The sequence below is a fragment of the Amblyraja radiata genome, chromosome 7 (genome assembly GCF_010909765.2).
Source record: "Amblyraja radiata isolate CabotCenter1 chromosome 7, sAmbRad1.1.pri, whole genome shotgun sequence".
NCBI classification, from domain to species: domain Eukaryota; kingdom Metazoa; phylum Chordata; class Chondrichthyes; order Rajiformes; family Rajidae; genus Amblyraja; species Amblyraja radiata.
In genome coordinates, this window is record NC_045962.1 from 51,632,307 (window position 1) to 51,659,574 (window position 27,268).

Sequence of the window (27,268 nt, forward strand, 5' to 3'; positions counted from 1 at the left end):
CAACCATATTATGGTCACTCTTGCCCAAGGGGGCACGTACAACAAGACTGCTAACTAACCCTTCCTCATTACTCAATACCCAGTCTAAAATAGCCTGCTCTCTCGTTGGTTCCTCTACATGTTGATTTAGATAACTATCCCGCATACATTCCAAGAAATCCTCTTCCTCAGCACCCCTGCCAATTTGATTCACCCAATCTATATGTAGATTGAAGTCACCCATTATAACTGTTTTGCCTTTGTCGCACGCATTTCTAATTTCCTGTTTGATACCATCTCCAACTTCACTACTACTGTTAGGTGGCATGTACACAACACCCACCAGCGTTTTCTGCCCCTTAATGTTTCGCAGCTCTACCCATACCGATTCCACATCCTCCAAACTAATGTCCTTCCTTTCCATTGCGTCAATCTCCTCTCTAACCAGCAACGTTACCCCACCTTTTCCTTTCTCTCTATCCCTCCTGAATATTGAATATCCCTGGATGTTCAGCTCCCAGCCTTGGTCACCCTGGAGCCATGTCTCCGTGATCCCAACTATATCATAATCATTAATGGCTATCTGCACGTTCAACTCATCCACCTTATTACGAATACTCCTTGCATTGAGACACAAAGCCTTTAGGCTTGTTTTTACAACGCTCTTACCCCTTATACAATTATGTTGAAAAGTGGCCCTTTTTGATTTTTGCCCTGGTTTTGTCTGCCTGCCACTTTTACTTTTCACCTTGCTACCTATTGCTTCTACCCTCATTTTACACCCCCCTGCCTCTCTGCTCTTGTACCCATCCCCCTGCCACATTAGTTTAAATCCTCCCCGACAGCACTAGCAAACACTCCCCCAAGGACATTGGTTCCATTCCAGCCCAGGTGCAGACCGTCCTGTTTGTACTGGTCCCACCTCTCCCAGAACTGGTTCCAATGCCCTAAAAATTTGAATCCCTCCCCCTTGCACCATTTTTCAAGCCACGTATTCATCTGCAATATCCTCCTATTTCTACTCTGACTGGCCCGTGGTACTGGTAGTAATCCGGAGATTATTACCTTTGAGGTCCTACTTTTAAGTTTATCTCCTAGCTCCCTAACTTCATCTTGTAGGACCTCATCCCCTTTTTTACCTCATCTCACAAATGCCTTAGCCTGGAGCCTGAAAACCATGGTTCAAGAACAGCTTTATCCCCAGCAACCATCAGCCTCGAGAACACAACATTAACCGCAACCACAGCAACCATGATCTTTGATGAACATTATTTTTGCTTGCAGTATGGACTTCAGTTTTACACTATTATGGTTAACGGGTAATTAATTTATTGTATTATTGATTATTGCATTTGTGCATTATTCAGTTAGTGGGCTAATTTAGTTGCAGCAAGCAAGAATTTAATTGTATAATTATGTGCACCCAGTAAAAAAAAAAATCTTGATTCTCGACTATCCTTACTCCCACCCCAAGTCTGATATACCGTAAATGACTTGGATGACAATGTAGGTGTTTGGACTAGCAAGCATGAAATTGACACAAAAATTGGAGTAGTCGTAGATATCAAATAAGATTGTCTAAGGAAAGAGCAGGACATAGGTTAGCTGTAAAATCTTGCGGTGTAAGTCCATAGCTCCCAGAAATTACTGACACAGATGGAAAGGGTGGTGGAAAATGCATTTGTTGTGCTTGACTTCATTGACCAAGGCATTAAATTTAAGAATAGGAATTTATGTCACAGTTGCACAAAACATTGGTTACACCATATTTGGTGCGGTGTAAAGTTCTGGTTGTCACCCGATAAGATGGATACAGTAGCAGTAGAGGATGCAGGAGAGATGCATCAGGCTGCTGCCTGTATGGAGGCCTGCAAATACAGAGGGAGATTCAATAGGCTGAGTCTATTCTCAAAGACTCAGTCATACAACATGGAAACAGGCCCTTGGGCCTAACTTGCCAATGCTGACCAAGATGATCCATCTACACTAATTCCAACTGCCCACATTTGGCCCACATCTCTGCACTGGCAGCCCATCACCCTGTGTGAGAAAAAATTGCCCTCTGGTTTCTATTAAATCTTTCCCCCTCTCACCTTAACCCTATGTCCTTTGGATCTTGATTCCCTAACTAGGGGTAAAGGACTGTGCATCTACCCTTTGTATTCCCCTCGTGATCTTATATACCTCTGTAAGATCACCCCATGTTCTCCTGCACTTGAAGGAATAAAGTCCCAGCCTGTCCAACCTAACTCTGTAGCTCAGGCCCTCAAGTCCTTGTAAATCTTCTCTGCACTCTTTCCAGCTAAACAATATCTTTCAAAACTGAAAACAATACACCAAATGTGGCCTCACCAATGTATTGAATGTTTCCCACAAATGTTCCTCAGAAATAGTTTCTTTCTTCCTGAACCTAAGTTTCCTCTCTGCCACAGATGATAGAAACCTCGATTGCATCTCATCTATTTCCCACATTCTTGCTCTAATCTCTTTTCCAGGCTAAAGCAAAGATAGTGATCCCCTGATATTCACCTTATACCACATTCAATGGAACATTATTTGTAATATATTCTACTTTCAGTGAGATTCCACCACCAGACATATTTTTCCCTCAAAGGGACCACACACTTCACCACTGAAGTCTGCTCTTCCATTGCCACTAACCAATTTCAACATTTCCCCATGTAACCAGCAGAAACGCAACCCTTGCTCTTTTACCTCAACCCTTCCCACCACCCAGTAACTCAAATGGTCTTTGAGTCTATTCGCAGAATGGCATGGATTTCTTCAGGAAGCATGATGGGAAGTAGTATGGTCACGATGGCTATGGGAGACTGTGGGCTTTAATGGATATTGGTCAGTAACCTATCTTCCGAAATGGAGACAGAAATCCAGAATGGAAGTGGCAAGGATGGATTATGTGAAACAGATAATGAATGAATTTGACAGGAAAAGTAATCTATGTCTAATAAGCACCTGTGTTCAGTCTGCAGGGGTGCCATGAGCTTCCAATTACCTGCTAGTTTAATACTCCATCCCAATCCCATTCTGACCAATACATTTCCAACAAGTAAGTTTTATTTATATAGCACGTTTTAAGTCAACTCGCATTGACACCAAAGTGCTTTACATAAAATAGATAATAAGTTTCCATACAAACCATAGAAAAAGGTTAAAAAAAATAAAGAAAATGGACACAACACATTATAGAGTTCGACACAAACGTCCCCCCACAGCAGAATCAAAAATTTCCACTGTGGGGAAAGGCACCAGAAAGTCCTCTTCCTCTGTGAAACACCCGAGGTCGGGGCCCATTTGTGGCCTTGCAGCCAATCCGATGATTTTCAGGGCCCTCTTGCCGTGAAGATGGAACTCCGGCGTCGGGTGAAACATTCCTCAGCGGCTTGGAAAGTCTGGAGCGGCTGCCTCCTCCCCGTAGACCGGGGCACTCGCAATCCTCAGGTCGCGCCGGTTGGAGCTCCGACCCCGGCGAACTCGATCCCAGGCTCCGCGGCGCTCCAAATCCAGCGCCGCCCGCGGCCGAACGCCCGCAGCCACAGCTCCGCGATGTTGGAAGTCGGCGACCAAAGCGCTCCGGAGCTTACCGCACGGCGACCCGGTAAGGCATCGCCCGCTCCGTGATGCTGTCCCAGCGCTGCTCCGCACCGAAGCTGTAGTCCCGGCTGGTCCCAACAGGAAACGCCGCTCCAGTTCGATGATAGGCCGCGAGGATGGGGCGAAGAAGCAGCTCGGAGGGATGCTGCCTCTCCGACCAGGTAGGAGACTAAGAAATAAAGTTTCCCCCTTCCCCACCCCCACCCACCACATAAAAGACCTCCAACAAACATTTTATGACAGGACTTAAAATTTAAAAAAAGGTGAAGAGACGGACTGTGGGCAGGCTGCCATACACAGACGGCGCCCACTCCTGCACATCTGCCATCTTGACAACAAGGTGCAAAGCAAGCTTGAAGAACAGCTTCTCATTTTCTGACTGACCCTATGGCAGCCTTGGGGACCAATTCAATAATTTCAGATCACTTACTTTTAGTTTTTCATGAGAATTGACCAGATCTGCATTAAAATTATCCATCTCAGTTTATCCCCCTCTGGACCCTACTTCAACAGCTAGCCATTTCCAGCATTCTTTTTTTCAGCAACACCACGGACCCACATTTCACAACTTTAATATGTCCCTTTATTTTCACTCTCTAACATCCCTCATTAATTTATTTAACAGACTGTTCTGTTAACATTGGAATCACACAAACCTCTCCCCATCAGATAAATTTGTTTTGTCCTAGTCATCCTTTCCCTGTGCTGTTTGCAATTTAAAAATAAGTTGATTTCTGACTTTCCCAGTTCTGACAAAGGATTTTTAACCTGAAACATTAACTTTTTCCTTCCACAGATGCTGCCTGAGTTGCTGTGTGCTTCCAGGATTTTTTTGTTTTAATTTAGATTTACAGCATGTGAGGGTTTCCGCTTCTCAAATACCCCTTTAATTTTTTCAAAAGAATTTGCATCAAATGAGAGATGTTTCTTTCCAAAAGTAAACACATAAATACATAGTCAAACGAATGGAGTACAAAACCCAAATGGGGTACTATGAGCCACAAAGAATTTAACCCAGATCACAACTTTCACTCCATTCACCAGTAAAACAAATCCCTTTCCTAAAAGGAAAAAGAAAGCAACAGTATTTGGACACAGATTCTTCTTTATTTCTGAGACTTATTTTTAATTAGATGTATATTTGATGAGCAGCCTAAAATACGAGGTAGCACAGCAATTATTTTTGTCTTCCTAAGCTAAGAGATGCACTGGACATATTCTGCAGCAATTAATACACTGCGACGTAAATTAATTTCCAGAATTGGACTATTCTAACACAGAAAAGGCAATACACTCAGCATAGAGAACTGGAGCTATTGTTGCCAGCTTGTAGAAATTATATTCCCTACGAGAAAGACATTGGAGGACATTCAAACCATATTGATTACAATTAGAAACATTAGGCTCCAAATTAATAAACACAGATGACTTTCCTCTATTATTAGCAAAGAACTTGTGTTTCAATTATCTACACCAAGTTCAAAAACAGATCAGTGGATGGAAGAATAAGCTATCGAACTTCGCAGCTGAGACTCGAGCCAATAATGAAGGGTGGCCCTTTGGTATCTGTACAGAAGGATGGCCCTTTGGTATAGTACTGGTGCCATTTTCAGACAAGTAGATGAACCATAGAACCGTTTCACTGAATCATGAGGTACTAAAAAATGTCAAGGGTAGTCATTGCTCAGATCAAAATTTATACCTCAAAGAAATGAAATGGCAAATTGAAATTACAGTGCCCGCCATAACGTTTGGGACAAAGACCACTCATTTGGATAGCAGTAGCAGGATCGGTCCGAGTCAGCGTGGATTTACGAAAGGGAAATCATGCTTGATTAATTTCCTGGAATTCTTTGAGGATGTGACTAGGAAAACGGACAAGGGAGAGCCAGTGGATGTAGTGTACCTGGACTTTCAGAAAGCATTTGATAAGGTCCCACATAGGAGATTAGTGGGCAAAATTAGAGCACATGGTATTGGGGGTAGGGTACTGACATGGATAGAAAATTGGTTGGCAGACAGGAAACAAAGAGTAGGGATAAACGGGTCCCTTTCAGAATGGCAGGCAGTGACTAGTAGGGTACGACAAGGCTCGGTGCTGGGACCACAGCTATTTACAATATACATTAGTGATTTAGATGAAGGGATTAAAAGTAACATTAGCAAATTTGCTGATGACACAAAGCAGGGTGGCAGGGTGAACTGTGATGAGGATGCTATGAGGATGCAGGGTGACTTGGATATGTTGGGTGAGTGGGCAGATGCATGGCAGATACAGTCTAATGTGGATAAATGTGAGGTTATCCACTTTGGTGGCAAAAACAGGAAGGCAGATTATTATCTGAATGGTGTCAAGTTGGGAAAAGGGGAAGTACAGTGAGATCTGGGGGTCCTTGTTCATCAAGTTCAAGTTCAAGTTAGTTTATTGTCATGTGTCCCTGTATAGGACAATGAAATTCTTGCTTTGCTTAAGCACACAGAAAATAGTAGGCATTTACTACAAAACAGATAAATGTGTCCATATACCATGATATAAATATATACACACATGAATAAATAAACTGATAGTGCAAATAACAGAAAGTGGTTGGTAATAATCAGAGTTTTGTCCGAGCCAGGTTTAATAGCCTGATGGCTGAGGGGAAGTAACTATTCCTGAACCTGGTTGTTGCAGTCTTCAGGCTCCTGTACCTTCTACCGGAAGGTAGCAGGGAGATGAGTGTGTGGCCAGGATGGTGTGGGTCTTTCATGATACTGCCAGCCTTTTTGAGGCAGCGACTGCGATAAATCCCCTCGATGGAAGGAAGGTCAGTGCCGATGATGGACTGGGCGGTGTTTACTACTTTTTGTAGTCTTTTCCTTTCCAGGGCGCTCAAGTTGCCGAACCAAGCCACGATGCAACCGGTCAGCATGCTCTCGACTGTGCACCTGTAGAAGTTAGAGAGAGTCTTCCTTGACAATCCGACTCTCCGTAATCTTCTCAGGAAGTAGAGGCGCTGATGTGCTTTTTTGATGATTGCATTAGTGTTCTCGGACCAGGAAAGATCTTCAGAGATGTGCACGCCCAGGAATTTGAAGCTCTTGACCCTTTCAACCATCGACCCGTTGATATAAATGGGGCTGTGGGTCCCCCTCCTACTCCTTCCAAAGTCCACAATCAGTTCCTTGGTTTTGCTGGTGTTGAGGGCCAGGTTATTGCGCTGGCACCATATGGACAGTTGCTCGATCTCTCTTCTGTACTCTGACTCATCCCCATCAGTGATACGCCCCACAATAGTGGTGTCGTCAGCGAACTTGATGATGGAGTTCGCACTGTGGTTCGCTACGCAGTCATGGGTATAGAGTGAGTACAGCAGGGGGCTGAGCACGCAGCCTTGAGGTGCTCCCGTGCTGATTGTTATTGAGGCTGACACATTTCCACCAATACGAACAGACTGTGGTCTGTGGACGAGGAAGTCAAGGATCCAGTTGCAGAGGGATGCGCAGAGACCCAGTTCTGCGAGTTTGGTAACCAGTTTGGAGGGGATGATTGTGTTAAATGCCGAGCTGTAATCAATGAATAACAGCCTGACATATGAGTTTTTGTTGTCCAAGTGGTCCAGTGCGGAGTGGAGGGCCAGCGAGATCGCATCCACCGTTGATCTGTTGTGGCGGTACGCGAACTGCAGTGGGTCCAGGTTTTTGTCGATGTAGGAGTTGATTTGCTCCATGATCAACCTCTCAAAGCACTTCATCACCACCGGCGTTAGTGCCACTGGTCTATAGTCATTGAGGCATGTCACCTTACTCTTCTTGGGCACCGGTATAATTGATGCCCTTTTAAAGCAGGTGGGGACCTCAGACCTCAGAAGTGAGAGGTTGAAAATGTCCGTAAAAACTCCCGCCAGTTGGTCCGCACAGGTTTTTAGAACACGCCGGGTATACCATCAGGACCAGGTGCTTTTCGGGGGTTCACCCCTCTGAAGGATTTCCTGACATCGGCCTCTGTGACTGAGACTGAAATGCCATCGCAGCGAATGGGGGATCGGGAAGGCACATCAGTATTCTCCCTGTCAAAGCGTGCGTAAAACGCATTGAGCTCGTCAGGGAGTGATGTTACACCGGCATTCGAGCTGCCTCCTGGTTTTGCCTTGTAGGAGGTGATTGCATTCAGACCCTGCCACAGCTGCCGAACATCTGTCTCGTCCTCCAGTTTGGAGCAGAAGTCCCTTTTGGCCTTTTTGATGGCCTTACCAAGGTCGTATCTGGTCTTCATGTAGGCCACTGTATCATCGGAGGTGAATGCCCTGTGTCTGGACTTCAGGAGAGTGCGGATCTCAAAGTTCATCCAAGGTTTCTGATTGGGAAACACTCGGAAGGTTTTTGTAGGGATGCAGTCCTCCACACATTTCTTTATGAAGTCTGTAACGACTGTGGCATATTCGTTCAAGTCCGTTGCCGAGTCCTTGAACATTGCCCAGTCTACAGACTCCAAACAGTCCTGGAGTTGTTCTTCTGCCCCCCCCCGACCAGCTCTGTGCTGTCCTCACTTCTGGGGGTGCGCTCTTTAATTGCTGCTTGTAGGCAGGAAGAAGCAGCACCGCGGTATGGTCGGATTTACCGAAGTGAGGGCGAGGGATAGAACGATAGGCATTCTTGATGGTGGTGTAGCAGTGGTCGAGGGTGTTAGGTCCTCTGGTGCAGCAGGAGACATGTTGGTGGAAGTTGGGGAGTGATTTCTTGAGGTTCGCCTTATTGAAGTCCCCAGCAATGGTGGTAAATGCCTCGGGGTAAGACGTCTGGTGTTTGTTGACCACGGCCTGCAGCTCCTCCAGTGCCAGATGGACGTCTGCCTGGGGTGGGATGTAGACCGCGGTCAGGATAACGGAGGTGAATTCTCTCGGGAGGTAGAAGGGACGGCACTTCACCGCCAGATGTTCGAGGTGTGGAGAGCAGGAGTTGGACAGGACTGCCACGTCGGAACACCACGCAGAGTTGACCATGAGGCAGACGCCCCCTCCTCTCCCTTTCCCAGATGCCAGGGTACGGTCCATGCGGTGGATGGAGAACCCTTCAGGCTGGACCGCTGAGTCTGGGGAGCTGGGGGTGAGCCATGTCTCTGTGAAACAGAACACAGAGCATTCCCTCAGCTCCCTTTGATAAAGCAGTCTTGCCCTTAAGTCCTCCACTTTGTTTTCAAGGGACTGTACATTAGCCAGTAGGATAGTAGGGAGAGGGGGCCGGAGGCCCCTGCGCTTCATTCTGACCTGAAGTCCTGCCCGACGGCCACGTTTCCGGACACAATGGAGGCTTCCCCTTTGTTTCCAGGTACTGTGCTTGCTGTACCTGCTGTTTCTGCGGACCTGCGCTGGAACGGGGATTCCCTCACAGACGGCAGCTCCAGCTCCGTAACGAACGGGGATTCCCTCAAAGTCGGCAACTGCAGCTCCGTTGTTGCTGGGAGATCCAGCCCGTCGGCTCTGGGGGTCATCCCGGCGTTTCAAGGTACAGTACCTGTGATCCGCAGTCGGGTCGGGAGTTCCACAGCCAGTGTGGGAAAGTTTAAAGTCCTGGATTCCCGCAGCTGCGGGAGCTCGCGAAATTGCGAGAGCCTTGAGGTTCTCAAGCAGCTTGTCCGAAACGGCACCGATTTCTGCCGTGTTTCTGATCCAGGTAAGTTGTTGGAAGTTGTAGTTGAGCCTTTTATTTTCCGGAGCTCCGCAAAAGTCGCCGCAGGCAGGCGCCATCTTTGGTCCTCCCGCTCTCATTGTCACTGAAAGTCACTGAAAGTGAGAATGCAGGTATCGCAGGCAGTTAAGAAAGCAATACAATAATACAATACAATACCGTTTATTTGTCATTTGAACCTCACATGAAGTTCAAACAAAATTTGGTTTCTGTAGTCATACAACAAGAAAAGAACCAAGACACACACCAACACAATTTACACAAACATCCATCACAGTGAATCTCCTCCTCACTGTGATGGAAGGCAAAGTCTTGTCTCTCCCCTGCTCTCCATTCTTCTCCCGGTGTCAAAGTCAAAGTCAAAGTCAAAGCCCCCGGCGGGCGCTAACAAGTCCGGGCCATTTAAAGCTGCGCCGGGCGATGTCAGGCCCTGCTCCGGGTCTTGATGTTGGAGCCCCCGGCGGGCGCTAGCAAGTCCCGCGGCTGTTTAAGCCGCACCGGGCGATGTAAGGCCCTGCTCCGGGTCACTTTCAACCCCGCAATTCGGGCGGGAGAAGTTGCCGTTGCTGGTGCTCCATAAAAGTCTCCCACCGGGGACCCGCGAGCTCCCGGTGTCACCATCCACCGGAGTCAGGTCGCAGCCACGCTCCGAAGCCGGCCAGCTCCACGATGGTAGGTCCGCAGCTCCGCCGGCTCCGTGATTTGAGCCCCAAGGTCGTTCCGGTTGGAAGCCGCTCCACGGTGCAAGGCCCCAACAACAACGGAGACCCAACAGGGAAAAGGTCGGGTCCCCGTACAGGGAAGAGATTTAAAAGTTTCCCCCACCCGCCCCCCACATACACAGTTAAAAACCCACTACAAACTATACCCTCAACGGGACAAAAAAATAAAAAGACAGACGGACTGCAGAGGCCGCTGCGACGTCGGTCGCGCCGCCCACCTCGAATGACATGTTGGCCTTCATAACAAGAGGAGTTGAGTATAGGAGCAAAGAGGTCCTTCTGCAGTTGTACAGGGCCCTAGTGAGACCACACCTGGAGTATTGTGTGCAGTTTTTGGTCTCCAAATTTGAGGAAGGACATTCTTGCTATTGAGGGAGTGCAGCGTAGGTCCACGAGGTTAATTCCCGAGATGGCGGGACTGTCATATGCTGATAGAATGGAGCAATTGGGCTTATATACTCTGTAATTTCTACATGGTGAAACCAAAATGTATAAAAATGGCCTTTATTAAAATCTGACAACGTGCACTTTAACCACATACGATTTTTTTCTACTACAAATCTCAAATTGTGCAGTACAGAGGCAAATAAAGAAATGATGGTTCTTTGTCCCAAACATTATGGCGGGCACTGTACCTGCCCAATATCCCATTGATGTCTGCGGGACATTGCTGTATACAAATAGCCTGCGTGTTTTTAACATTACTGCAATAACTACACTGCAGTGATAACAAAATTCCCTGCAAATGTCAGTTAGTTGTGATGAACAACTTTCAAAAGCACCAGTGAAGGGCAAGAGGATTAGACGGGCCAGAATTTGTTAGGTGTATCCAAGAAGGTTTCCTTAAACAGTATGTGGATAGTCAGATTCAAGGAAGCTTTTGAAGAACCTCAAGGTGGATAAGTCCCAGGGTCTGATGGGATCTATCTCAGGTTATTAAGGGAGGCAAGAGAGAAGACTGCGGGGGCCTTGACGAGGATTTCTGGTTCTTCTCTAGTGAGGTCTAGAGAATTATGAGAGTAATAGACAGGGTAGACAGTCAGAACGTTTTTCCCCCCAGGGTGGAAATGTCCAATAATAGAAGACATAGCTAAACGGTGAGGGGGAAAATGTGATGGAGATGCACAGAGCGAGTTTTTTGATTTTACACAGTGTGGTGGGGGCCTGGAATGCTTTGCCAGGGGTGGTGGTGGAAGCAGATACGATTGTGGCATTTAAGAGGTTTTTGGACAGCACATGGAAATGCAGTGAATAGAGGGATATGGATCATGTACAGGCTAATGAGACCAATTTAATTAGGTTTCATGATTGGCACAAACTGTGGGCCGTAGGGCCCGTTCCTGTGCTGTACCATATATATTTTAAAAGATATTTTCTTGCTATTGTTACAGACAAGTTATATAATAGAGAAGGGAAGAAAGAGTAATAGTGATGGCTCAACAGGTCTAGTTGCCATCTGTGGGAAGAGATGCAGCCTGATCTGCTGAATATTTCCAGCATTTTCAGTTTTTACTTGATTTTTAGCATCTGCAGTTTTTAAACAAAACAAACACAGGCAGAAATTGTTTCTGCACTTGCTATGCAAAAGTTTTTGCACACTGTCCATTCTTAAACTGAACTAAAACAAGGAATTTTCTCTCCCCAAGAAAAGATGCGACTTAAGTGAATAAAACATCTGAAACACTCAGTAAATCTCACTGTAATTTAAGGTCCAGGAACTACAATGTTATAGATCTAGTGTTTAATTCAATGTTCAATGTTTGAAACCACCTACTAATGTTATTTAGCTGCTAAAGATTCCTTGCTGCTAGCTTCAGTTTTTATACACAAAATCTGCTTGAATGTACACTTTTTTTTTAATCAAGAAAGGTCCCAAAATGCTTTATATGGGTCATTTAAATAGGAGAACTTGGACATTTTTTATTGTGGTTAACTAATGCACATTTGAAAAAGTGAATGGTGTTTGGAGTGGCAATGATTCAAGAAGGCAGGGGATGTTTGTGCAAATAATTCTAGGGGATGGATGTGTGATGACTTAAATTCTGGTACTGATTAGGGTAAAGGTAAGCAAGGTACAGTCTGTTTAGGGAGAAATAAAATCAAAGAGCAGAGCTGCTCCATCCTCATTTAAGGATAATGCATGCAGTTGAAGCATACCAATTTTCTACAGAATTCACATACGTTTCCCGTCAGGGTACATCATAAGAGTTGGCCACAAAGCTGGTGACAAACCAAGTGCTGTGTGAATTGCCATTTCCTGAAAAACAACATTACTTTTGTGTGAATTTTGCTTGATTTGAAAGCTCACAGATGTTTGCAAGACAATTTCACACATAGTAACAGGTCATCTGATGATTAAGAGCTATCAATGAAACATCTCAGTGAAACAATGCGTTGGTGGAGCTTCAGAAGAAAGAGCTTTGGATTTGTCAAGTCATGGCACAGACATGTCTATCGCTGGATACTGAGGTGTGGTGCTGAGCAACACTGAATGGATCTAGAAATGTGAACTGGATATAGATGGCACAAATATTTATGGGACCTCACCTAAAATGTTCTCATTTAAAATTGTTGAAATAATAAAAGCAAGCGAACTATTCCTCCATGGGATATCATAGGCAATATCTAGGACAAGACACATTCAGCAAGGAATAATGAGGAACAACAGCACCATAACTTAACATATCCTTCTTTAACCCAGATACCTACAGAGCTCAGCTGGGTTTTTTTTTACAAAACATTTGTTTGTTACATATCAAAGAGAAATCCAATATAACATTACAGAAAACCATTATTTTCTGTTCATCACTCAGCTTAAAGCCATCAAGAAGAGCAGTCATCATAAATATTAAAGACAACTGTTCAATACTACACTCACTATATGACCAAGATTCTCCCTAAAGTTAATAAGTCTAATGTTTGTTTGTTCACTCTTATACAAATTCCATGGCTGAAAAAGCAGAGAAGGGGGCCATACTATATCAATGCCACAAACCTGCTCTCTCTCATTTTCATATTTGGAAAAGACCATCAATGCTTACCTTGTACACATAAATTGCACCCCATATTTCAGGGTAACATTGCCAACAATGCAGGACGTAGATTAGAAGATTTACCTACTTGACAAACACTACATGCTGGTTAAGTCCTCTAATGTCGATAACAGTGATGTAATATTAACACCACGGGTCTACAGAGGCATTGCTGCACAAGTTAACATGATGCTGCAATATTAACAGGTCTGAAAGAGTAGGCAAACCTTGTCAGAAATTTCACACAAGACTATCAGCCAAGAACAGAACATGACAGACGTGTCCATGTTGAATTTCCAAAAGAATCTATGTCAAGAGACCTTTCCATGACACCAATGCTCACTAACTGAATCAATGGCCATCTGAAAGAGAGTGAAAGAGCCTACCTGTGAGATATGGTTGATTGACGACTCCATGCGTCGGAGCTGGGATGCCTGAATGTCCAGCATCTGGAGCACATTATTCGCTAATGTGTTAATCAAGTAGGCCACACTTGCTAAGGACTGGGTTGTGTAGGCTTTGGTTTCCTCCAGAGCTCGCTGTTTATCTGCTGCCTTTAAGAAGAAGTGACAGATTAATCATTGTACGTTAAATAGTTCAGGTCTACAGGAATATTTCAAATACTCAAAATGCAGAACATGCATAACCGTGGCTAATTTTTGAAATGGACAGAGTTTTTTCATAATCCAGCAAATCATTTCTTCAATCTGAATCCTATGCATCAAAATCAATAATTACTGCACTGTTCAAAAGCCACTTTCAGGAATACGTCTTAGCCCAAGCATCAATTTCTCACAGTGAGAGCAGAGGAATTTTGTTGAGTGACCTAAGATTTTCTCAAATGAAGCTGAAAACAAAAAAAATGACACTCAAACCAGACGAACTCATATTTATTTAAATAAAGCCAGGGCACATCCTAAGACCCCATACTTATGCAAAACAAGAAACGGAGACCCAAAAATAAATAGTTGTGTTAATCAAAACCTTGAGCATGAAGGCACATTTTAAAGGGAGTATTAAAGGACGAATAGAGCACTCAAGGGGCAGAGTGGGAATTCAAGACCTTAGGGCCAGGACTGCTGAAGGCACGACCAACAATGGCCAGGCAATGGACAAAGCAATGCACAAGAAGCTTGAGATCTGGAAATGAGATCTAAGGACCAATGAACTCGAGGATGTTACAATGATAGGGAGCAGTGTAGCAACAGAGAGCTCCAAATACCACTATGAATACTTTTAAATTGAAACAACGATGAACCAGAAAGGAATCTATAGATGTAGGAATGTAATTGGTATGCACAAATTGGTTACAATAAGGGCAACAGAATTTTGGATACAGACAGACTTATGGATTGCAAGGAAGCGATTTGCCAGGAAAATACTGGAAGTGACTTGTTTGGTCATCCAAGATGTCCTATCTAAACTAATCCCACTTGCCCATGCTTGGCCAATATCCCTCAAACCTTCCTACGCATATACCAGTCTTTTCACTGTTGTTGTACTTGCCGCAATTACTACTTCTGGCAGCTAGTTCCATAAACATATCACCACGTGTGTAAAAGTGAATCATTTAATGAGAATGAATCATTCCACTCTTACCTTAAACCTATGCCCTGTAATTTTTGATTCCCATATTCACCATATCTATTCTTCCACATGATTTTACATACCTCCATAATATCAAGTTTCTTGCACTCCCAGAAATAAAGTCCTTGCCTGCCCAATATATTGCAATAGTTCAGGCCCTCGTCCTTGAAAATCTTCCCTGCACACTTTCCATCTTATTAGCATCTTTCATATAAAAGGGTGAGCAAAACAACACAGTATTCCAAGTGGGTCGTGTAGTCTTGTACAACTGTAATATATTGTCCCACTTCTATATTCAATCCTCTGACATGAAGGCCAATATGCCAAAAGCCTTCTTCACCACCCTATCTACTTGCAATGCCACTTTCATGGAACTCAGTTATTGTACTCCGAGATTCTGCTGTTCAACAACCATCCCCAGATGCCTACTGTTCATTGTGAAGACCCTGCCCTGGGTTGACTTCCCAAAATGCAACACCTCGCACTTTTCCAAATTAAACTCCATTTTTAATTCCTCATCCACTTACGCAACTGATCAAGATCCCAATGTAATTCTTGATAATCATCTTCCTCTTCTACGACACAACCTATTTTAGTATCATCATGCCTTCTACATTCTAATCCAAGCCATTGATATAGATGGAGAATAGCAATGGGATCAGCAATCCCCAAGGCAAGCCACTAGTCACAGGTCTCCAGACTGAAAAATGGTGTTTGCACGTTCTCCATGTGACCATTTGGGTTTCCTCTGGGAACTCTGGTTTCCTCCAGCAACATAAAGACTTGCGGACTTGAATGTTAATTGGCCTCAAAATTGGCCCAAATATGCAGGGAGTATATATTAGGCATAATTTATATATTATATTAAGTGGGATTATATAGAACTAGTGTACATAGGAGGAGGAGCCATCTTGGTGAACGGCTGCTAGCCAGCAGCCGTCCGTTTTAATTCGTTTTTTTTATAGTTTTTAGTGAGTCCTGTTTTTCGTTTGTAGAGGATATGGACTTTTTAATGTGGGGGGTAGGTCTCAACTTTATTTCTAGGTCCCTACCTGGTCGGTGTGGCAGCTTTTTCTCCGGGCTGCCCGCTGACCCGTCCTCGTGGCCTACCAGCGGGCTTGGAGCGCCGTTTCCTGGCGGGCACCGCCCAGCAGCTTGGCCTCGGTGGCGGCACAGTGTTGGAGCGCTATCGCGGAGCGGAGTGGAGCGGGCGATGCCTTGCCTGGGTCGCCGCGCTGGAGCGACGCGCTGGAGCTCTGGTGAGCTGGACCGGCGAGAGCAACATCCCCGGGCTGCGGGTCTGCGGAGCGGAGAGGGCGGCGCCGGCTTTAACATCGGGAGCCTAGGAGCTCCAACTCGGTGCGTCCTTGTCGGCTCCGGAAGCCGCGGTCTCAAGCTAGGAAGCGGCCGTTCCAGGTGGCCCAGCCGCCGAGAGGACTCTCCCGACGCCGGGGCAAGACCACCCGGTGAGAACGGCCAGGAACATCGGGCCTCCGTAGAGGCAATTGCGGTGGCCTCAATAGGCCTGACTTTGGGGTGAACTGGGGATGGGGACTGGACATTGTGCCTTCCTCCACAGTGCTATCCACTGTGGGGGGATGATTTTTTTGTCTAATGTAATCCTGTAAGTCTGTGTCCAAGATGGCTGCCGTGAAGAGAGAGTGGACGCTGGCACGAATTGGTTGCCGCTGCTCTCTCTTCACACTGTGTTTTTGATTTTCTGTTTTTGGAATGAATTCTGTTTTTAATTTGTGTCTCTGTGATGTCTTTATTACTTATTTTATTCTGATTATATGTTTTACTATGTAAGGTGTCCTTGAGATTTTGTATGAAAGGCGCCCATTAAATATAAAATTTATTATTATTATTATTACATGGGTGATCGATGATTGGTGTGGACTCGATGGGTCAAAGGAACCGTTTCCATGCTGGATCTCTAAACTAGACTAAAGGGCCAGTCCCACCAGCATGCGGCAAGCACGACCTAATGTGGTCGCTTGAGCCGTACGGCCTCGCGGAGCTGGTCCCACTTCGATCGCCGGAGCCGTATGGAGTTGTGCGGAGCTGGTGCCGACATCGCGCGGGGCTCCGAAAAACTGACCACGTTTAAAAATTCCACGCCGTGTCACTCACTCGACCTTCGCGCGGCTCCCGCTTCTGGTTTGGTCGCGCTTGCCGCATGCAGGCGCATGCTGGTGGGACCGGCCCTTTAGATTGTGCTTGCCGCATGCAGGTCGCATGCTCGTGGGACAGGCCCTTTAGACTGTCAATGTTTGTACAATGCATCATTATTTTTTATTGAAAATTGAAATATATCAACTGGTCAAATTTGTTGCTGTTATGCTTAGTTTTACTTCAAACAACAAGGAGACCAACTTAGCCACTAAGTCTTCTCCAGCTCCTGGGGAGCAATGCCACCAGTCCACATCACTCATCCTTAATTCCCCAAGCCCCTGCAACTTCTCACACACACTCATCAACTCCCACTTGATTCCTTTTGGCAATAACCAGCACAAATATATAATTTACTCTACAAATTCAGTTAGATCAATGGGTGAAAACAGAAGAGTAAATACTGATAGGATGTTTTTATTAATGAATAAATACAATCCTTAGGTTTATGCATGTGTTATTCAGATTCTCCATGTTGATAATTAACATACCTAACAGATGCATCTGCATGTTTCAGCTGAATATCTAAAGCTCATTCCAAATGTCTGGCTGAATTGCAAATCACCTTGAACAATTTTCCTCCAATTATCCATACTCGTAAGGTTGATGAAGACCCACACTGCCATCATAATAATTGCTGATTCTTCCCTTCCAATGATTTGTCAAAAAGTTTACATAACTAAGCTGTTGAAATTATTCATCTGCTTTCTTCACTTTCCCAGTGTCTCCACCTCACTCACTGTCCACAGCAGCAATTCTACAATGTCCTTTTCTCTAACCTTTCACCTCAACAGCCTCCACACCCAACACATCATCCTCTCACATTACCATCACCTCCATAGTGATTCTACTACCAGTCACATCTTCCCATCTCCACCCCCTTCGGTCCTCTGCAGAAACCATCCCCTTGCAACTCCTTGGGTCACTCATCCCATACCACCCAAACCACCCCCTCTCCAGGTACTTTCCCCTGCAATCACAGGAGATAACACCTGTACCTATACCCCATGCCTCAATCAAGGGACCCCAGCAGTCCTTCCAGGCAAGACAGTTCATATGCACCACCACTAACGTCATCGGTGGCCTCCTATGAACTGTACACTGCAAGAGCCAGGAAGCGAGCAGGCAAGATCATCTCTGACCCCTCTCACCCTGGCCACAAACTCTTTGAATCACTTCCCTCTGGAAGGCGACTCCGGACTGTCAAAGCTGCCACAGCCAGATATAAAAAGTTTTTATTCACTAGTAGTTGCTCTACTCAACAGCCAAAAATCTGTAGCCTCCCTTTGATCTGATATTTTGTTGGTTCACATGCTTGATCAATGGTGTTTTATCATTTATGTTTTATTGTTATTAATGTTTAGTGTTTTCGGAGTCATTCGTAACTGTCACTGTATGTCATGTTGTTACTTGTGGGCAGAGCACTAAGGCAAATTCCTTGTATGTGAATACTTGGCCAATAAACTTACTTACTTACTATACATCAGCAAGACCAAGCATGGACTTGATGACCAGAACATTGATGCTCCAAGGTCTACTGACCTCTGAGTTGCTGACCATTTTAGCATTCTCCCCTTTCCATTCCCATACTGACCTTTCTGTTCTGAGCCTCCTCCATTTCTCCCTACTCCCATTTACAAACTTACCTATTTACACAGTGTTTCCCATTACATCAGTGAAATACATGGTTCATATTTAAACTGTAAATAAATAAATAAGATAATTAGGTCAGCCCATTACTTTTGTGCCTATAATTACAGATCTACTGTTTTTGTCAACATCACCCTTCTGGAGACCTGAGGAAGGGTCACTACCCGAAACATCACCATTCCTTCTCTCCAGAGATGCTTCCTGTCCCGCTGAGTTAATCCAGCTCTTTGTATCTATCTTCAATTTATCCTTTAGTTTCATTCTGGTTTAAAAATTTATCCAAATCACAATTTTTTCTTCTTAATTTTTAGCAATGGCTTGAACATTTTTGGTATGTTCATGGGGACATTAAGGTCCTAGAGTGCCTCAGCGTCGATGACTGAATACAACTTCCAACCTCAAAATTAAAATGAAACAATCCTTATGGAATAGACACGAAAAGTTGGAGTAACTCAGGCAGCATCTCTGGAGAGAAGGAATGGGTGACATTTCGGGTCGAGACCCTTCTTCAGATTGGTTAGGGATAAGGGAAACAAGAGATATAGACAATGACGTGGAGAGATAAAGAACAATTTAAAAAAATGACAGGAGGAGTCACAGAGGGGGAGCAGCGAGAGAGGATGTTGCAGAACTCTCGGAGAGAGGAGGACTTCTTCAAAGTAGACAAACCTTGAGGAGATTTCGCAGTGGAGCAGACAAAATGTATATTCAGTCATCTTACATCCAGTCAGATTCAACCCACAAGAACAGATCACTAAGTGACATCCACGTATCCATCTGTACTCTATCTTGGTGTTAAACAATGACAGATCTTTTTTCCCAACAGAACGGTGTCCCAGCAACTAACCCATATCCACCTCAAGTGTACATAGTGACATGCCTACACCCAGCCATTGCACTATTTTATAGTGATAGTATATTACACATGGAGCACAATGACTTGTCTATACCCTGTTGCATGTTTAATGTTTTGGAGCCTAATGTTAATGTTATACGCTTTTTTATATCACAGCAATTAAAGTTATTACACAGCAATACCATCATAGATTTTTTTTTAAAGTGTCGCATAAAGTTTTCCAATCAGGTCTCTCTAGACATACTCAGGTTTATTACCTTTTTGCCTTAGTCTTTCAGATCTTCCCTCAAATGTTTTGTCAGTCACTTTCAAATGACTAAATCATCCCAGTTTGAATAACCATTTTTGCTAAAGCACCCCATTTATGTTCTTACCAACATAGGGAAAAGCTTTATACTCCTTATTTATCTCCAATAATTTTATTTTTTGAATTTCCAATTGAATGTCTACTGCAGTGAAGAAGCTCCAGCTTTTGAGACCTTCTGCCATAATTGTAACTACCTACGAGGAGGAGGAGGAGCCATCTTGGTGAACGGCTGCTAGCCAGCAGCCGTCCGTCTTAAATTCGTTTTTTTTTAATAGTTTTTAGTGAGTCCTGTTTTTTTGTTTGTAGGGGATATGGTCTTTTAATGTGGGGGGTAGGTGTTACTTTATTTATAGGTCCCTACCTGGTCGGTGTGGCAGCCTTTTTTCCGGGCTGCCCGTCGACCCGTCCTCGTGGCCTACCAGCGGGCTTGGAGCGCCGTTTCTTGGCGGGAACCACCCAGCACCTCGGCCTGGGTGGTGGCACAGCATTGGAGCGCTGGAGCAGAGCGGAGCGGGCGATGCCTTGCCTGGGTCGCCGCGCTGGAGCTCTGGCGAGCGGGACCGCCGTGAGCAACATCTCCGGGCTGCGGGTTTGCGGAGCGGAGAGGCGGCGTGCGGAGAGACGGCGTGCGTAGAGGCGGCAAGTCGGCAGTGCGGAGAGCGGGCGCCGACTTTTTCATCTGGAGCCTGGGAGCGCCAAACCGGCGCGGCCTTGTCGGCTTCGGCAGCCGCGGGCTCCAACCAAGAAGCGGCCGTTCCAAGTGGCCCAGCCGCCGAAAGGACTCTCCCGACGCCGGGGCAAGACCACCCGGTGAGAACAGCCAGGGACATCGGGCCTCCGTAGAGGCAATTGCGGTGGCCTCAATAGGCCTGACTTTGGGGTGAACTTGGGGTGGGGACTGGACATTGTGCCTTCCCCCACAGTGCTATCCACTGTGGGGGGATGATTTTTTGTCAAATTGTAATCCTGTAAGTCTGTGTCCAAGATGGCTGCCGTGAAGAGAGAGTGGACGCTGGCGCGCTTTGGCTGCCGCTGCTCTCTTTTCACACTGTGTTTTTGATTTTCTGTTTTTGGATTGAATTCTGTTTTTAATTTGTGTCACTGTGATGTCTTTAATTACTTGTTTAATTCCGATTATATGTTTTTATTCCGATTACTATGTAAGGTGTCCTTGAGATTTGTATGAAAGGCGCCCATTAAATAAAATTTATTATTATTATTATTATGAAGATAAACCGCTCTAATATCCTTCCTGCATTGAATGCCAAGAACTGCATTAAATGCTCCAATTGTAACCTAATCAATATGTTATACAGATTCAACATCACTTCCTGTCTTTCTTCTCTGATGTCTTCACTAATGGAAGAGCCGAACATGCTTTCCTAGACATAGAATAACCAATTTAAAACTGTTAGATAGAAACTTCAGGAAAGACTGCAGGTAAAAGGATACTGTAAGCACACTTCAATAATTTAACTCATTACTGATTATGAGCAGCTTCTGATGTTAATTCAAGGTTACGTCCTTACCCACCACACTTTGGACCCTCAGCCCAAACGTTGTATTTAGAGCCTAAAGATCGTACTGATTCAATATGCAGACCATTAACCAAACAACCTGCACACAAAAAAATACTGTCATGGAAAGATTAGATCAAGAGTGGGCTACAATCTTGAACAGTAAGGTGAGAGGTCTGTGTGCGCCTTCACACTTGACCAATCACTGCTGTTACGTATCAGGTTAGATTCAGGCCTTCCAAACATGATGTCAGGTGTCTAAATCTTGAGGAATTAAGGTAGAAGCATAAGTGTTAAACAATTTGAAATTACTGTTCACATCAGGGAGCTCTCCAGATGATAAATACAAATGGCCTTTCGCACCTGTAATTATTTTGAAAACAAAGGAGAAAAGGAGGAAAATAAAGCTGCAGATTTATTCATTTGAATTTGTGAACTAAATATGCTGCTCATGACTGAATGTACATGCAGATGGATAATAGACTGATGAGCCACAGGAGAGAGCAATACCAAATGGCATTAACCATTTTTCAGTGATGAACCCCAACAGCTTTTTAAAAAGGCAGGTAATCAAGACAGATGGAATAGCAAGCAGAAAATATATCCAACAATTGTTTACAAATCCACATTAGTCCTACGGAATAAACTTAAAGATAGGAGACCATGAACTAGAGGAACTGTTTGAAGTGTATAAGCGTGCTTATTATAGTTATTGACAGTTTCCACTGATAGAAAGATCATCAGAACAGTGTTCCTTTCCGTTCCATCGCAGTATATTTCCAGCATGCCATGCTATTACTGCAGTTATAAACATTAGGACTTGCTGGTACTATATCCTACTGTTATTATATACTTAAAAACTTACAGCAACTTGCAGTTTTTGGTGTCGAGGATGTGATAGGTGGGATAGTGGAATACATCTTCTGCAGGATGTTGGAAAAATATTCTTGTTTCCCTGAAGACTACACCTGCAGTAAATGCGTGCAACTGCAGCTTCTTAAGGACCACACTAAGGGAACAGGAGCTGCAGCTGGATGACTTCAGGATCATCCCAGGGTGTGAGTGTTACAGTGAGGTGGTCAAGCGTAAGATGCACGTGGTCTCAGGATAGAGAGTAGGCAGAAAGTACAGGATTACCTTGGGGCCGTTCCCCTCGACAACAGGATACTGTTGTGGCAAAGGACTGGTCAAGAGAGAGCAACAACAGCATCAATGGTCCAGACTGATATCAGGTCTGGTTCTGAGGCCCAGCGGGGAGGGGAAAAGTCAGACACAGAGCTATTTTGAAAGGAGACTCATTAGTTAGAGGGCACAGACAGGAGATTCTGCAGTAGTAAACAAACCTCTAGGATGGCGCACTGCTTCCCTGGTGTCAGGGTCCAGGATATCCACGAGGTGTTGAGTCAGGGGATATGGGGAGAAGGCAGGAACGGGGTACTGATTGGGGATGATCAGCCATGGTCACATTGAATGGCAGTGCTGGCTCAAAGCGCCAAATGGCCTACTCCTGCACCTATTGTCTATTGAAAACGGATGAGCTCCTGAAAAGTGAATATTTGGTAGGAAGGAACTGCAGATGCTGGTTGAAACTGAAGATAGACATAAAAAGCTGGAGTAACTCAGCAAGACAGGCAGCATCTCTGGAGAGAAGGAAAGGGTGATGTTTCGGGTCGAGATCCTTCTTCAGACTCAGAAGGGTCTGAAGAAGGGTCTCGACCTGAAACATCACCATTTTCTCTCCCCAGAGATGCTGCCTGGCCTGCTGAGTTACTCCAGCTTTTTGTGTCTATCTCAAGTGAATATTGTGAGTTAGAAGATTAAAAAGCAAGATCCCAAGGATAGTAATTGCTGGATTACTCCCAGTGCCACGCGGTTTAGACCATTGGGATCTCTTCTAGGGCAGAGGTGACCAGTACAAAAGGGCTGGGTTGCATCTAAATGAGAGAGTTCCTGTATCATTGAAGGGTGGCTCACTAGTACTACTTGGGAGGATTTAGGTTAGAAAGGCAGGGGATTGGAAACCAAAGTAGTAGGTCAGACATTCGAAGGAGTGATGGGAAGGCAGCGATTAGGACCAACAAGTCTCAAACCAAATACAGACTGGGAGAGGTGAAGGAATATGGTGAAACTGATGGGTGACGTGTTTTTTTCAATGCAAGTAGTATTGTGGGGAAAGCAGACAAGCTTAAGAGTCTGGACTGATGCTCGGGACTATGATGTTGTGGCCATGTGGAATTGTGGTTGAGTATTAGAGTCAGGAAGTCATGATGCAGCTTTATAGGACTTTGGTTATGCTGCACTGGGAGTGGTGTGTGCAGATGTGGTAACCTCACCACAGGAAGGATGTAGAGGCCGTGCAGAGCTGGTGTACCAGAATGTTGCCTGGATTAGGGGGTATTAGCAACAGGGAGTGATTGGACCGACTTGGAGTATTTTCTCTGGAACAGTGGATGTTGCAGGCAGTTCTGATAGAAGTATAGCAGGTGCAGTGACGCACACTGCATCTATGACCTTGCTTTGTTGCAGCAGCTGCAAACCCATGCCCAATGCAATGTTCTTCAAGAGTGTTTTACTGCTCACCCTCTCCCTACTGTCTGCTTTCCACTACCTAACTCTATGCTGCGCTCTGCGTTGCCTGCCAACCGGCCGCCACCGTGAATGGACGCCGCAGTCCGATATAACCGAAATCCGTTTATAAAGAGGTTGTAATAACGAAGGTAGACGGTATTTCACTAAAATTCAACTGCAAGATTTTCTAGGAGGGTATTAATGCTGAGGAAGTGAATACATCTTAAAACAGTCTGATAACGGCAAATGTATAAATCACGAGTGCTGTGGGGATGCAGGCGCTACTTGATGGGAGTAGACATACATTTGAAGGATTAATGCCCTTCTGCTGCACGTCTAAATGTCAAGGTCACCATACCTAACCAATCTTTTGCACCAAAGGCATCCAAGTTAATTTTATTGGCAGCTTCACACCCATTTGCTCATGTACAACATCCAGCAGAATCAATATCCAGACTTCAAGCATTCTAAGTTGTGGAAAAAACTCCTTCAGTTGATGTAAACAATTCTAGATACAAAAGATGAGCAAAAAGGGAACTGCAGAGAATCCACAAGTGGAGGAATTTGCACCGTATCCATATTTATGGATTGCATCCCACCATACATACTGGTACAGTCAAGGTTTACAAAAGTAGACTGTTCATGAGCTGTACATAATGTATGTTTTGGAAACAAACTCTTATATGTGTATATATTAAAATAATGAGCCTTACATTTCAGTGCAGTTGCACACAGTACCTTAATCATCAACATCCTCGTCTTTCCTATCCAAAACGTTGTACCTTGTTGGTTTTCAGATCTGCTAAAAGCAGCAGCTGCTCTGTACCTCCATTTAGCTGAAAGGCAGCAAATGCCAGTAACTACCTAACCTGATGCAAACAGGCATCCTAGAAGGCATCTTCGAGCAGAGTTCTCAAGATTGACAAAAGGCCTAGGAACTGTGGCAGATATTGTGTTTCCTGACCGAAAGCCTAAAAGCACATGAAACCAGAACTTCAAGACCAATACTGTCAGCACAGGTTGGGGGTCAAACCAGGCATCTTCTTAACACTATATCTGAAATGATATTGGTTGTTACTCGGCAAGGTTCCTTTCCTTTATGTCGTTGAATAAATAAAACTCCCTGGCATCTTTGCATTTTACTTTAAAATACTTTAATGACCCAGAAAATAACTAAAGCTGAGGGAGAAATAAGGAATTGGAGAGTCTGGTTTACAAAAAAAGACAAATTGCTGGAGTAACTCAGAGGGTCAGGCAGCATCTATGGAGAACATGGTTACCGTATTTCCCGACATCGAAGACGCACCCCCATTTTGTTGCTAAATTTTGAAAAAGGCCGGCGGGACAGGATCAAGGGTTTGGTGCAGGGGTCGGTATAGGTCGGCAGGTCTTTTTTGCATAGGGGCCAGGACCCATTTTTGTGAGCGGATGGCGGGCCACATCTATCGCCATAGGTAATAAATGGAGGTAATAATACATACTAACTAAATGAGTAATAAGTAATAATACATACTAATAATACATAAATTAGTAATAATACATACTAATAATATAGTTTTCACGTATTTTTCCAATTAGTTTCCTGCAGTTTCCAGATCGCCTGTGTGCCCCGGGACTGTCTGCAGTTCCCAGATCCCTAGCGTCCCCTGGACTAGCTGCAGTTCCCAGGTCGGTAGCGCCCAGGTCACCTGCGGGGCCCCTGGACTTGTTGCAGTTCCCAGGTCGCCTGCGAGCACGGGACTGACTGTGCGCTAAAACTAATTGAAATAAAACATGCAGGCTGCATGATTGGGAGAGGGGGACAGGGGGGGCAGGGATTTTTCATGCCACCTCCACCGGTTGCGCCTGTTGGGTCCGCTTCTTTTCACCTTGTATATTAATGATTCGGATAATGGAATGGATGGCTTTGTGGCCAAGATTGTAGATGAAACGAAGATAGATGGAGAGGCATGTAATGTAGAGAAAGCAGGGAGTCTGCAGAAGGTTGGGAGAATGGCCAAAGAAGTGGCAGATTGACAAAATAACTCAGTTTATCAAAAGGGAGAACATACAAACTCCAGACAGCACCCGAGGTCATGATCGAACCTGGGTCTCTGGCACTGAAGCAGCTGCTCTACCAACTGTGTCACTGTGCCATCCTGGGTACTTCAGCATTTTCTGACCAGAGATAGCCAAGTGTTCGACGGAAAAATAATAACGTATGTTGCTATAAATTGTAGTCTAAAAAAGCGACGAGAAGAATACTGCAAGTGGCAGTCCAATGCCATGCTGCAGACTTTCAGGCACAGTACATTGAGTCTGAAGAAGGACTTGACCCGAAATGTCACCCATCCTTCTCTCCAGAGATGCTGCCTGTCCCGTTGAGTTACTGCAGCTTTTTGTGTCTATCTTCGGTTTAAACCAGCATCTGCAGTTCCCTCTTACACAGTACAAGGAGCAATTGAACAAGAGCAGAATGAGCAATAGAAAAATCACTTTAATTCCCTGTAATCCGATTTAAGGGGAAAGAATTGTATTCACTTTGCAAAGCATTTTACTTGTCAAGAATTGTCACCAACCAAGCAAGCTATTGCCATTGATTTTGCACCATGAAGATTAATGCAAACTGATTAAAATTCAACTTAAGACCTTATGCAAACAGAATCCCTTTATCTGTATATGTTTTAAAAATGCCTCAAAGTTGACCGTTTCAGGTTATGTGTATTCGCTTTCTTGTCCTTTTTGCTGTTTCAGCCAACAGTGGGAAGAGATAAAACATCAAAACACACCACAAAGACAAACAGACAACATACAAGATAGGAACCACAATGCACAACAGAGAAACAGAAGCAGACATGAATATTGATTCAAAGCGGGCAAGTTATTGTTCCATAAGCATACTGCAAGTAGTCTTATAGCGACACCCCAATTTTTGAAGGGAAGGAAGACAAAGAAGCATGAGCTTCAGGATCCAGAAAAGCATGAATTTAAGTTAAAAAAGCATGTTAATTTCATTAATAATCTTGCAGGGAGAACCAAAGTGAACCCAGAAATAAATGTTGAAAAAGTCAATGGCTCAGGTAATCACAATTCTGAAATTAGCCTTGGTACTCTAGCCAAATTTTAGGAGCGGGGATGATTGATAAATGAAAATATTTGAATAGTGCAACAAAAATGTCCATGCAATATTAATTCAGCTGATGACATTTGATAATTAAGAGAATTCCTTGCATTTGAAAACTAATTTGTCCCGGGAATAATGGAAATGCGGGTTGTTGTAAGTCTTCAAGCCTATTTCACTACGTAAAAAGATTAGTGAACTTGCCCAACATATTAACTTTGCTCAACAAAAGTCTAATTATTTCAGATTTAAAATTTACTGTCCGAGCATAAATTGTTATTTGTTTAAGAGAAATCCAAATTACTACCCCTTAACATGGAAAGGCTTTTCCTAACTTCAATCAAGAAAGACAATGGATCTATTCTTCACTATTACCTTTGTTTTAGCCACCTAACCCACCTAAACCTCTTCCGTCAATCTAGTTTCTTTAAATGTTTGATGAAATCAATCTTAACTTTCTGAATTTCAAGGAACATTACTACACAACTCTAATCTGAAT

The 27,268-nt window shown here is 44.4% G+C and overlaps 1 protein-coding gene across 13 annotated transcripts in view; it reads right to left on the minus strand.

Moving 5' to 3' along the window:
- Window positions 1–27,268, minus strand: part of abi2 (abl interactor 2) — a 110,951-nt gene that overhangs the window by 69,538 nt on the left and 14,145 nt on the right. For all 13 annotated transcript variants that reach the window (XM_033024494.1, XM_033024491.1, XM_033024490.1 and 10 more), the window contains exon 2: window positions 13,399–13,566. In XM_033024494.1, the coding sequence (XP_032880385.1) occupies window positions 13,399–13,566 (168 nt within the window). The remainder of the gene's footprint in view (window positions 1–13,398; window positions 13,567–27,268) is intronic.